Below are 13,897 nucleotides of genomic sequence, written 5' to 3'. Positions count from 1 at the left end.
TACATACATATATATATAACGTTGTTCACAGTTAAAAAAATAACCTTCAAATTCAATTTGTATGCTATTTTTAATGAGCAAAAAATACACAGTTTTTTAACTGACCCTACAAAGTTTGGTAACAAGGAAGGTTTCTAATTCTAAAAATGAAAAAAAAAAAAGACTCACTCAGGTTCCATTTAAGTCCAGTAGTGATGGTTTGGCAGGGTCCACCTACTGGAATGAGGCTGCACCAGTCACCCTCCAGGCCTGTGTTCACCTGCAGTCTGTGGCTGCCCTGCTGACACACAGCATGAATGTGAAAATGAATGAGTGTTTGTCTGCATATGTATGTGCGTGTGTGTGCATGCCAGAGTCGATGACAGGTGGAAACAATGAGGTAGAACAAAAAATAAAAGGGAAAACAAATGTGGAGCAAGACTTTTTAAACTTTAGCAGCCCCAAATGAGAAACTGAGCATCTCCGCCCAGGGACCAAGGCTCATTAAAATAAATGATTGCTCGTGTCAATGCTGCAACCCATTTTCAGTTCCTGCTTACATTTAAAAAGGATACCTTGCCATTTTGAATTATAGTCCATTTTAATGTGTGTCACAGGAAGTCAAAATATTTCACTGACACCACATAGCAATACTTACAACCAGCTTTTCACTTGAAAAGCAGTTAGTGGTTGTGCAGTTATACTTCACTTAAAGTCAATAGCCAAGGTACAGTATACTGCAGTCAAGCTTATGAAGTTCTTTTTGTTAAGAAGTCTTTTTCAAAGGTGTATGAGCGACAGATGAAGAAATGTTTTTTGAGATGCAGTTAAAATTTTTCTGTGAAGAGCTCCACAAAAGAAATAAATATGAACAAAATTTCAAAAAGTCACAGTGTCCCTTTGAGAAACTAGAGCATGGAGAGAGAAAAAAAACTCATACAGTGTGGGTGCAAGGTAGTGTCAGCCTCTTCAGACTGAATAATGACTTTGCTCTGAATGTACTGGTTATAATAAAGCCTGATGCTGGAATGTAAAAAGGTCAAAAAGTTTCTCTCATTCACTGTGTACAAAAAAATGACACAAAGAAACACCTCAATCTCATTACAGCACATACACATGTATTTTACAAAGAAACACTGCAGCTGCAGAACATTGCCTAAAATTTAAGAGGAACTTATTTTAAACACTTTGCAAGCTACAATTTCCATCTATGCTCAAACTGCCATACAGCATAAATACAAAGACAAAAAGCGTTGACAGCTAGAACTTAGATCAATCATCTAAAAGGATCATACAGACACAGACACAGACAGCAAAGACAGGCACACTCAATTAATAGTTTGAAATCTTCAAGGTGTGACATGTTTAAAGCAAGATTTCCTTTGCCCGGCTTCCTGGAGCTGCGGAGCCAGAGGGAAGGAATAATGGGAAAATTCTAAATGTTCTAAGGAGCGTTTGGTGTTCAGGAAACATCCCTACGGTTGTTTTCTATACATAAACACAGTCTCTTTGTGTAAGTGTGTCAAAGTGAGAGTGTATGAAGAACAGAGAGAAGGGAAAACAACTGCGTGTGCACCTGCACACACACACACACACACACACACACATATGATGGAGAGGCTTGACTCAGAATGTACCAGCTCCTGGTTTTGGAGCAAGCTGCTCACCGCGGCAGTAACTTCTAGCTAAGACATGGAGAAGAAGGGATGAAAGATGAACTGATGGTGGACAGATCTCATGCAGGGTTTTGAATTTAAAAGTACACATATTTGAGTCACCATAAAACATGCATATGATTTTATAGTATATATTTCTTTTAGTGAAGACTACAATATTTTGGTAAATTTTAAAACTGCATTAAGACAAACGGAAGGATGCTAATGCTACTAATCAAAGGGAATATGTTTGTAGGTGGTGTGATAAGTGAAAATGCTTTTGTGCATGGTAAAAAAAAAAATCAGAAATAAGAAACATAAAACAACACAAAGAGTCCTTAGCTGTAGTAGTGGCTCTGTATTTAAGCACAGGTGCTCTGAGCCAAATGCAATCGTCAGCATGCCAAGATGCTCACAATGATAATGCTAGCATGCTGATGTTAAAGCAGGTGTAATGTTTTCCATGTTCATCATCTTATATATTTCAGTGGGTGATATATAACGAATTTAACAGCACAAAAGAACATCTATATAAAAATGTTGTCAGCAGGTTTCCATCAAATCAATCAAGAAAAAATGTTTTTGATTTGATTTCTATGAACAAATATGAAACTCCTTTCTTTGTTGTCCTCAAGACCATCCATATAGATATTTATTCTATATTTGAACGCCACATTGTTGCTAACCTGGGATGCGTTAACATACCTCTGGTATCACACTTTATCATTTAAATCAGCTCTTGCACTGACAAGTTTCACTCCTCAAAAGGGCATCAGGTAAACAAGCTGGTACATTTGACCTGGAGAGTGTGCGCTTATAGAATGATTTATAGCACGGTTTGGGCTGACACAGCGCTGTGCGTTGCCTGTCCCACGACACAGAGAGCAGGCTGTCTTCAGGGGCTGGGATACCAACTTGAGTAAATGTTGCTCTGCTTGCCTCGTGCAACAGAGACCTAAGAAAAAGACTAAGAAAACAGATGAACTCTCTGAAACTATTTTCTTTTTTTTAAAGATTCAAATTGAGTAAATTTAGCGTCACCTTGAGACCTAGACTGATTAAAACATCTTCTTGTCGTGTAGGGACTCAGAATAAACAAGCCTGCAGCCCCTGCAGTGTCCCTACCCATAATTTAATAAAAGACATGAGAATTATACAATGCCTTGAGCCAGCTATAGAAAACACAAGAAATCTGCACACTTCCCAAAGATAGCATAATAACACCTCGACACCTCATTTGGGAAACAAAAGCTAAAACAAATAGACACAACCCTGATTAAATCAGAGCATGGCTGTGACTAAGGCACGCACTGATTTACTCTCTAATTTTCTAAAATGTGCGTGTCTTTTATGGGATATTGCATGTATAAGTAGCTTTACGGCTATATAAGCAATATTTCCAGGTGACAGAATTCACATTTGCAATGTACAAAAAAATGACATAACTGGTAATTTACCCCAGTTCTTAATTTGCTGTTTGCTTGTATTTATGTTCGACTGTGCACAGAACATGAACAATGGTGTATCTATTGATTGTGCCAACAAATCCCGAAGCTAAGCACGTAACAAAGCCGTGATTGCATGGAATAAGGGTGGTGAGGATATTTGGCAAAAGTTGTAAACACTTCAATTACAGATGTAACTTGAACAAATAGCACTGGGTCTTACGAAGGTTGTGTTCACCTTCATGTACAGGCGTCTGCGTTCATCAGTCGCTGGCGAATTGGAGCTGCGTTGACAAACGAGCTTAATTTACCCTCACTGAAGTAAGATTAATTGGAGGTGTCGAGGTATGAAGCAGCAAATGACAACGCGCCTTTGGAATAATGACAAGTAGTAGGAGGGAGTGCGTGAGAGAAAGGTTTACTTAACGTTTTACAAGGTGTCATCAGGAAGTGTGACAGTTAGTTGTTTGTCTTGAAGATCTTGCAAATAAACAACACAAGACAAAAAAAAGGGAAAGAAAAAAGAGCAGTGTGTGTCCCAAATGGCGTTGGCTCGGCCCACTTGTAAACTCAATCAACTGAGGAGCATGAGAAAGTGGTTGGCATTGAGGAAAAACAATTTGGGAGCATCAAGAAACTCTCTCTCTCTCATGCACAACAGCAAATTGGGGCACCATAAGAGCAGAGAAGTGTGTGTGTGCATGTGGGTTCTTGAAGTGATTACTTAACAAAGAAACAAAGTGTTCAACACTCCAATCAAGGTAGAAGCAGCCAAAGTAAAAAAGAGAGAGAGCGACAGAGAGAGAACAGAAAATGAAGACAAGGTCTAGGAGAGGGGTGATTAGAAGGGTTGGAGATGTTAGAGCAGAATGTTAGTCTAGTGCCGAGAAAATATACTGCGGGTCTGCCTTTTATATTTGACTTCAAATACAGATACAGCCATAATAAGTCCACCTTTAGCTTCAGAAAGAGTGAAAGGCTGGTGGACTAAAAGCTCAAGGATAGATGCAGCAACCAGCTTATAAGTGGTGTACCTTCACTTTTTAGAAAAAAATGTAGCTCAAAGTAGAGAAATTTAAAAGGAAAACAATGGAAAAGATAGAATTATTACATTCCTGGTCTATGCATGCTTGTGAATGCTAAGTAATATGTGATTCTAATGAGCTCACGGGTCTGAGGAGGTATGCCAGGCTAGTCCCCTGTATGATCAACAGGGGGAGTCGTGTCATGGACAGAGCGTGGTGGAGGGTCTCAACAGATGCCATGGTCTGGTCCAACCTGCCAGCCAGCCCGCCCAGTGTCACTATGGTATCCACCTGGAAAGACAAACAAATTTAATTAGACACAGGAAAATGCCATGGTTTGATATACTGGACTGGTTTTCTGGCAGGATGCTGTTGTCTGTTTCAGTGAGGAAAAATGACTGCAGAGGCTGTAGCAGAAAAGATAAGAATAAAGAGACAAAAATATATAATTTTTTATTTCTTAAACGTATATCTACATATGAATTGCTCTGAGAATAGACCTGATTTTTTAAAGCGCAAACAAATACTTTATGTGTCAAATTTGGTGAGGATTGGATGTAAAACATGTTTTGGAGATAAGAGTAATTAAAGCAGCTAAAGAGCTTCATAATTAGGGGTGATATGCACCCGGAGCTAATTCATTGTGCAAACTAATGGACAAACAAACAGAAAAATAGGACAAAAAACACAAGATCCTTGGTAAAGTTGAAGTATAAGCCTGGTGATATTTTCTTATTGTCTATTTTCTTAAATAAATCCAACAAAAAGAGCAAACCTGGTGATAAATAAATCAAAAATTGATCAAAATTAGCTTTCAGTTTAAATTATCAAAAGGATCATTGATCAACAAAATGTGTCTATAAGGCCTTAGTGTGTGTACATTCCACACAAAAAATATGGCAGCCATCTCACACTTGATACCATGTGGATTATCTTTTGAAAGAAGAATTTAAAAATGTAAATGATTGTCAGAAGTTGTCAGGGCATAAAACCAATGATCTGTGGATCTTTACAAATCAAGACTCAACAACGGCACAGCCTTCAGAGCTGGAAAAAAGAAAGAATCTGCCATTCAAATGATGACCTTAATATCCAATGCTAATCCAATATCCAATGCCAATCCAATGGTGCATGTGGATAATGGTGACATCCCTACTTAAATTGTCTTGTGTTGTGTGTTGTGTCTTGTGTAGTGTAGCCTAAACCTGATATAGATTACCCTCTACAAAAACAGTTATGGTTAGACACAAATATAAGCACAAATATAAGCTCCAGTGTTGTTCCTTTATTACCATATCATGAACATATTTCTTTATCAGCCGTTTTACATCTTCAGTATGAACTTATGAACCTGGGTGCCCCAGACAGTCTGGATAAGCCACAAAGTAATGACTAGACTAAAGCATTACTAGTTTTGTTCCTTTATTGGAATTGTTGACAATAACAAAAATATAGAATAATGCCAGCCTTTTAATTTAACAAAGAAACAAACAAGCACAGCAACAAATGCCAGTGGGACAAGTAAACATTAAAAGAACAAAACAACAAGGACACGGAGCTTTGAGAGAGAACTGAGATGAAGGATAGATAAACAATCGGTGGTAGATCATAGGATGAATTTAGGCCATTATAATGAGTGCAAACTTCAGTGAATTGAATTAAGAAGTGAACATGTTAACAGCAAATCAAGTGAGCTAAGTGGATTACTTCAACTAATGCCATTTTCTGCAACCTCAGAGCTATATTAAGGTTCTTCTTAACTTTGAGCCAGTAGTTCTCTTCGCTACAATATTTACAGCTCTCAGCAGTTATATCCTTATTCAAAGTCCCTGAGCAGTCAAGCACCAGTGCTGACAGCCTTAAAACCCAGCAGAGTCTAGAGGGCAGAGGCGCTGTCAGAGGCTGACGACTGACAGTCAAACCAGCACGGAAAATGAACCAAATACCATCAATCACACTCAAACACTTCAGTGTTTTCACGTCTACCACATGCTGCAAATAAGTAAGCAAACAGAATGGAAAAGGTAAATTCATTTTCTGTTACCTTTGCAGGGACACTCATTAGCAGCCAATAAAGTACAGTGTACTTCTTTTGTTTATAGTTTTGAGAATTTATGACTCTTGCCACTCTTTTTGTTTATTTCTGTGTATGCAATAAATGCAGCATAGAAAACAGCAGCATCACTTAGCCACAATGCATTTTCATTTCCCCTTTACCACTTCAACAACCTGTCATTACATAAATATATTCAACATTTTCCCAAAGGCGATCAAACTCATGCTGTAGCTCCTTACTGTGTGGACTACTTCCTCAACTGTATGTATTGCAACTAACTTCATGTCTCAGTTAAAACAATACCAAGTGCTGAGTGATTGAGGTTATTTCAACATCTGGCTGACGCCCCCACATGCTGAAGCATCGCCTAAACGGTAAACAACAACACTTGGTAAACAAACCCCCCTTGGTGAGCGTGAGAGCGCAAGAGAGAGAAAGAGGTTATGAAACAGAAAACCTGCCAGGTAAAAACTTTCCTATAATCTAATTATTTTTTTACAGCATTAACCTACGCAGATAACTCCATCCAGTGGTGGAAAAAGTGTTCAGATCCCTTACTTCAGTAAAAGTACTGATACCACACTGTGAAATTACTCCACTACAAGTAAAAGTAACAAAAAGGAACAAACACATTTAATCTCAACCTGATCTTACAGGAGGAACCATGAGCGCTGTTAAGTGTACATTGATTGGTCAAGCACAGCCAAAACAGCACTGGCAAGACACAAAATACAAAAAATAGCTTGTAATGGAGAAAACAGAAGAAAACACAGACAGCAATCAAGGCTTTATACGCATAATGCAATGAGCATGAACAACAGAGGTGTGGCACATATATATATATATATATATATATATATATATATATATATATATATATATAGTATAATATTATCCCGTGATATTTTGCGATATAATATCGATTCATGGCCGTCAAGTATCGATACTTTTTTGTCATAATTAATGGAAAATATGAAGTGAATTCTTTGGTACTTAAAATGAAATCAATTGCTTTTTGGATCCACTAGATGGTGCTGTTGAGTATTATTCTGGTGAGGTCAGTAGAGGTGATGGTCAGCGTGACAGAAGAAGTTGGTACAACAAAGATGGCGGCACCAGAGATAATAAATAAGGAGAGCCCCGTCCGCGTTTATGTCAAGTGTGTGGATTTATTTTGGATTTTTTTTAACAAGGAAGGGACGAATGAGATAGAAATGACACATGGAGTTTGCAAGGAGTGCCGCATGAAAATAAAATACTCGGGGAACACAACGGACTTGCGGGCTCATCTAGCATTAACTGATGACGCCAAAGCCAATGCTACATCAGCGCTACCGAGAAACCAGCCGACAAAACTGCCTCTCAATTCAGAACGCGCAAAGGAAATAACACAATCCATTGCTTCATGTGCAAAGACTTGAGGCCATACAACGTTGTGGAAACGATGGTTTTAGCTACATGGTAAAGACAATGGAACCAGGTATGTGACTCCGTCGCAACGTTATTTCACAGACACAGCCGTATCAAAGCTACACACAGTAAAGCTTGAAGTTGAGGAAAGTTTGGGATAACTTCTGATGCATGGACGTCGCGGGCAGTAGATTCATATGTGACTATAACGACTCATTGTGTGACAGATGACGTTCTTTAGACTCGAGCAGAACATGAAAGTCACACCGGATCAAACGTTGCACTGCATGCTTGATATCAGTTCAGTTCAGTTTGACTGAATACTTTGTTGATCAGTCTGTGGGTTTGACTCTGCATTGGGGAGAAATAAAAATTTGTCTTATTTGACAAAACAATTATTGATTTAATTTAATTTTGTGGACACAAAATGCAGTTAAATAAGTAATTTTAAACAGTAAAATTGCAATATATTGTATCGCAATACTCACCATATCGCGAAATGCTTAAAATCGCAATAATATCGTATCGTGACTCAAGTATCGTGATAAAATCGTATCGTGGGGCCTCTGGTGATTCCCACCTCTAATATATAATAATAATATAATCCTGCTGCCCCTGAGCTAGCCAACATAGACAAAACTAGTCTGCCACCACAACCCATACATCATCTTGTTCCAAGGCAACAAGTGTCATCTGGTCCTCCAGCATTTTCTCCAGTCTATTTTCAGTCTGTTCATTATCTCTGAGCCACAAGTAATTAAACCCAGCAAGACTTGTCTAAGCATGCTAATTGCATCTCAGACACACAACATGTATTCTAGGCTAGACAATGCCACACATGCTACATTGACTTCTATTTCCAGGAGCACAGCCTATTTTGCACAAGTACCATTTTATACTGTCTTCCCTGGTGACATGTCACGAAAGTATGAAGTTATGAAAAAATTAGATACCGCCCATGCCTAGAAAGCCATCTCTCGAATTTATCTCTGATGTCATCCCACCTGAGTTACTGCTTAGCAAGAACATTTTTTATACAAAAGAATGCCCTGAAAGGCTGCTACCAGAGGTTGGAATGAGAGAGGAGTGGAGGGATCAAACCACGACTGAACAGTATCAGTGAAGAGTATCAGTCAGTTCAAAATTCACAGCAAGTCACCAAAGCCAGAGGACAGAAAACCTCAAAGAAAGCAAACAAAGCTGGAAGAGAACAAGGAGCAATGACTGGAGAGAGAAAAAAAATGGTGTATTGTCTTTCAGCGTCTGATGACACACTAGCTTGCTCTATCTTCCGCTTCCCATCACACTTCTGTTGTGTCCGCCACGCATATAAAACTCCATATAACTGTTTGAATTTGTATGTGTTTCTATTTCATGTTTGTTTACTAAAAACAAAAAAACAAGCCGGGCAAGGAGAATCTCACGACTGAATGACGAGAATCTAACAAGCTGGCTCAACAGATCCGGCCGCGTTCTCTCCTGATTGGCTGGGGGAGTCAGAGCGAGCAACGCTGGCTCGGAAATCAACACAGAAACTCATATCCATTTATTGGGGCTGATGAACAGATAACCAGAGAAAGAGAGAAGAAAATGAAAACAGTATTGCTGCTTATGTGTGTAACAGTGAAGCAAGGGGAAGAGGAGCTAACTAGGACAGAACTGTGAGCAGACGAACACACACACACACACACACACACACACACACACACACACACACACACACACAAAAGACGTTGGGATACACACACATGCACGCGCACACTTCAACAAGTATATACACAAACAGATGTAAACAGGGACCAAATGCTCTCTCTCATACACACACACAAGTATCCACACACATAAACTAGCCTCTCACAAACACATGCACTAGGCAGACAGGTGTTTACACACCCAGACACACTTCGAGACGGAAACACACAAACACACACAGATGTATAAATATATATGTATGCACACAAACAAACACATACTCATCCACCCACCATAATCCTCTGATACCATTCTTTGGGATTTCACCCAACACAATACGAGATAAATTCTCTAAATCGAGCACTAAGCTGTGTGGAGGAAAACATTCAGGGGCTAATATGTTGAATCTTAAACAGCACAAACAGAAGCACAATGCTCGGTAATCTGCAAATCACTCTGTTATTATTTCATCTATGTGTTTAATTCATTTAACAAGGCTGAGTGGAACGAAATTAGTGAAGGTGAGCAAAAGAGAAAATGACAAGATATTAAATCATTACAAAAGTTCTGCTTTTATATAACCTTCTCTGATTCACAAAGTATTGAAGCGGACAAAAGTTTTCAAAAAAATGTCATAGTGGGTAAAGAAAAGTGGGAAAATCCTGGTAAACAAACAAAAAAGTCATCATCAGCAACTCTTGGAGAACGTCAAAAACTGATTGCCAGGCCCCTATCTCTCGCAGGCAGACAGACGGACAAACACTCAGCGTCAGTTCAAAGGCAGAGTAAATATTAGCTAGGCCGCAGAAAAAAAAGGGCCATTGAAAGGGAAGGACAAAAGTATATCCTCTTTTAAAGCTCGACACAGGAAAAACAAAGTGAAAATGCACAATGTGGCAACATGCGTGCATACTGTATGAGATGAAGTGCACTTTTGTGTATCTGCAAGCATCTTCTCCATCATCTTTCATGATCTTTCATCAGCTGAGAGGTGAAGTGATTGGGGCACTCGCCAGTGATTGGCGCAACACTCAGCATGCTGCCTAAAAATTCTAATGGAGAAAATAGAGCGATAGAAAGGAAAGAGACAGACAGACAGATACATACACAGATAAATAGACAAAGAACTATTCCCTGCCAAATAACTCCTGTTAATAATGAGCTTTGTTGAAATTATGGAAATTAGGGATATACTGTTTGTTAAATTGCATATTCTCCTCATGTGATGTACATTCTGTTCAATTCAGCTGATGTTTTGAGAGTCAGAATGGAAATGGAGTCAATCTCTGAATCAGATCTCCGTGTGTCTGGCTCTGTAGCAGCTGGCTGGGCACAGGGCGTCACTCGGGCTGGCAGCTCATTTCGGATTTCAGAGTTTTGGATATGAGTTTGTTACAAAATTCTTTACACATTGAAAAGATAACAACAAAAGCATTTCAATTTTAAATCTGACAAACCACAATGGCACTTTGCATTTTAAGTGTAAATGTTTTTCCAATGATAGTTTTCAACACTTGAGCATGCATGTTCTTTTCCAGCAGCACACTGTTTCATATTCATACGCCCACACACACTAACATCTCGGATTCGCCCGCAGTCAACCACAGTCCAATACTATTGACCTTTGAGCAGCTCAGCTCAGGTACCTGAGGAACTGAACGCCTTGCTTAAGTGAACTAAACCGGCAAACGCTGAGAGTGAAGAAGAGCTTTTCTTTTCATTTTACCCAGTGCTATAACTACAGCTAGTCCTTACAGAGTAGCAACAACACCTTTTTAAAACAATGTTTTAACATAATATGCCGAAAAAGTCACTGCTCCTGGCCAAGAAAAAGTCTGGCACATAAACGTTGTAAAAACAATACTTATTGGTTTTTCATTTGAAGGGATTAAACTAACAATATAATGTGTCTATTTGTGAGCTTTGCCGGTGCCCTACAAGTATCTTTGGACAGAGCGAGGCTAGCTGTTTCCAGCCTTTATGCTAAGCTAAGCTAAGCTAACTCTTTGCTTGCTCCTGCTTGGTGTTAAACCGAAAGAAATTAGAATGGTATGGGAATTTGCTAAGTGATTTTTAGCAAAAATCCCAAACTGTTCCTGTAACAATAAAAATGTCTAAAAAGAATTATAATCATCCGACAGTGAAAAAGTTTCAGAGTTTGTGTGGTGTGCAGTGGATGTTTACCTGTAGCTGTCGTCTCTGAATTTCCTCCACCATGATTGCAAGGCACTTTGTATAGTCGGTAAGATCCTGGTCAGCTGTTTGTATCAGCTTGCACCCCTACGCACAAAGAAAAATGGAAACACACACACAGGCAACAAAACACAATCAGATGGATGTACACATACGCAGATAGCAAAACAAAAAGCCAGGCAGAGATAAGGGATAGGGGGATAACAAAGCAGAGAAAAACACAACAAGATAGAGAGATGGAGAGAGGTATAAATCAGTGTTTTAGTCTTGTCTGGCTGTCTGAGGGCTGTGTTGCTGAATAATGTAGAGGTTCCAGTCAGTGGCCCTAAACTACAGCATCCAGGTAAACAACCATGCTCTGGCTTTCTCTCCCTCTGTCTCCTTCTCTCTCCATACACTGTCACTTTCTCCTGAAACACACCAACTTTGCCACTGCACACACACATGCACAGTGCAGTCAGTTCACACAAACTTGTTCGCTGTGCTCTGTTTGATCCCATCCATCCTCCCTCCCCTCCCCTGCTCTTCCCTCATCCCTCCATCCCCTGCCTCCCTTCCCCTCGTCTCTCCACCTCCCTTGCGGATGCTTTTCTTTTCTCTCCCTTCCATTTATGCAGAATTATTCACCGTTTCCGACAAATCTCTGAAGGAACGCCTCAAACTTTCCCATTGTTCTGCTCCTTAAGCATTACCATAAAAGTCTGTTCTCGCTCACAGAAAAAGGTATTGCTCGTTTTTTTTTTTTTTTTTTCAGGCAACCTGTGTGATATTTGTGAAAAAGGACTAATATTACAGACAGCTACAGAGAGAGGGGAAAAGGGTGTGAGGGAACAGGAGGGTGTCACAGCTGAAGGCAAGCCATATTTCTGTGTGTGAGTATGAAGGTTTGTGCGCGTTGTTTGTGTGCATGGTGAAGTATTGGATCTGCATTTCAAGCTGTATGTATCAGTGGGGGGTCTGATCACAGTAATAAACAAAGTTCACGCAGAATGTTCTGGTTCGACATTTTGCTTAAAAAAAGTCCACATAAAATTTGCATCTTATGACCTTGGATAGTTTAGTCTAAATGTGCCTACATGAACACTCTTGGATGGCTGGGGACACAAGGAGCAAAGGCTATAATTTAGCCTGTTATCACAAGACTTTTGTACCTAGACTATGCTTATATATAATAAATGTAAAATATGTGTAAATCTTATGTTAAAATGTAGATAAAATCACAGAACTATTTTGTCGCAGTTTGTTTCCCCATGTAATATGCATGGGATGACAACACATCTTACATGTGACCAATCAGCATGCCCTTAAAATATATTCTGTATAATGTGCTTATTAGTTTTATTTACTTATTTATATTTTACATGGCTGTGGATTAAAGTCAGGCAAATCCGACAGATATCTAACGCAGCAACCCATTAATATTAATAAATATCTCCTGGCAACTCCTCATTGGTTGCACGCTTATAAGTTTTTACTATTTCAGATAAATTGGTTCATTTGAATATTATAGGGGCCTGGAAGATAAGAAATACTGTATTTTAATTAGAATGAAATAAACATAGTTTTATATATCAAAATTAAAGTTTCTTCTTTGTTTCTAAAGGGGCATTCATGTTGTGACCACAGAAATTTAAAAGTACTGCACAACCAACTTCGAACAGTTTGCATTGATGTGTAGTTGTGGTTAAAGGAGAAGCAGCCCTTCCTGCCAGGCAGGTGTTAACATTCCCAACAAGCTCCGCCATTACATTTTTTAATGTTTAAGTCAAAGGTGATTAATGTGAGGTTTAGAGCCACGGATGGTTTCCAGGCTATAAGCAGAGAGGTTTAACTTAGGGCAACAGTTTGAGTTGTTTGTGAAGGTTAACAGAGGATTAGTCATACCTGTGATGGAATGTCATTTATTTGTCAAAAGTAAAAGGTTTGACTGTTCCTGGGTCAGCAGGATGATGTGACTCTGACCACCTCAAGAGGAAGTTTTTTGATTACTGGGTTTAAGTAAATATACCTTGAGTGCCCACATTGTGGAAGCCATGTCAGACTGCATGTCTGTCTCCACTTTGATGATTCAGTCTGCATGTTCATGTCACTGCAGGTGGAACTCCTGGAGCGTCTTGAGCATACGAGCCATTAAACCCCAGCAACTTTGGATAGTCCCTGATCCACTTTGGCAGAGGTTGTCAGCTCTGCAACACTGCAATACCACATAGGCACACTGAGCAACTTAACATGACATGAACTATTAACTCAGCTTGAAGTAGAGAAAAACCATGCTTTCTTTAAACATCAAGCTAAGTTGATAGTTCATGTCATGTGAAGTTTCGAATGGTTTAGTTTGCTGAAAGCAGTGACAGCGCGAGGGAGCATGGGTCTGGATTCAGGATGGAAATTAATTATCTGGACAGAAAAGCTCAAACAAATACACCAGTATTTCCTGCCTTT

At 39.3% G+C, this 13,897-nt stretch overlaps 1 protein-coding gene across 2 annotated transcripts in view; it reads right to left on the bottom strand.

The window, feature by feature from the left end:
• The window catches only part of tpk1 (thiamin pyrophosphokinase 1), a 78,463-nt gene that overhangs the window by 28,610 nt on the left and 35,956 nt on the right, over nucleotides 1-13,897 (bottom strand). Inside the window, exons 6-8 of one of the 2 annotated variants that reach the window (XM_059327334.1) lie at nucleotides 11,447-11,542; nucleotides 4,249-4,395; nucleotides 169-280 (exon numbers count right to left, since the gene is read on the bottom strand). In XM_059327334.1, coding sequence (XP_059183317.1) covers nucleotides 169-280; nucleotides 4,249-4,395; nucleotides 11,447-11,542 — 355 coding nt within the window. The remainder of the gene's footprint in view (nucleotides 1-168; nucleotides 281-4,248; nucleotides 4,396-11,446; nucleotides 11,543-13,897) is intronic. The other variant, XM_059327335.1, reaches the window with a different exon arrangement.

Source organism: Centropristis striata, chromosome 23 (genome assembly GCF_030273125.1).
Source record: "Centropristis striata isolate RG_2023a ecotype Rhode Island chromosome 23, C.striata_1.0, whole genome shotgun sequence".
Taxonomy (NCBI): Eukaryota; Metazoa; Chordata; class Actinopteri; order Perciformes; family Serranidae; genus Centropristis; species Centropristis striata.
The sequence above is the reverse complement of the archived record's forward strand: the minus strand, read 5'-3'. Positions and strand labels throughout refer to the sequence as shown.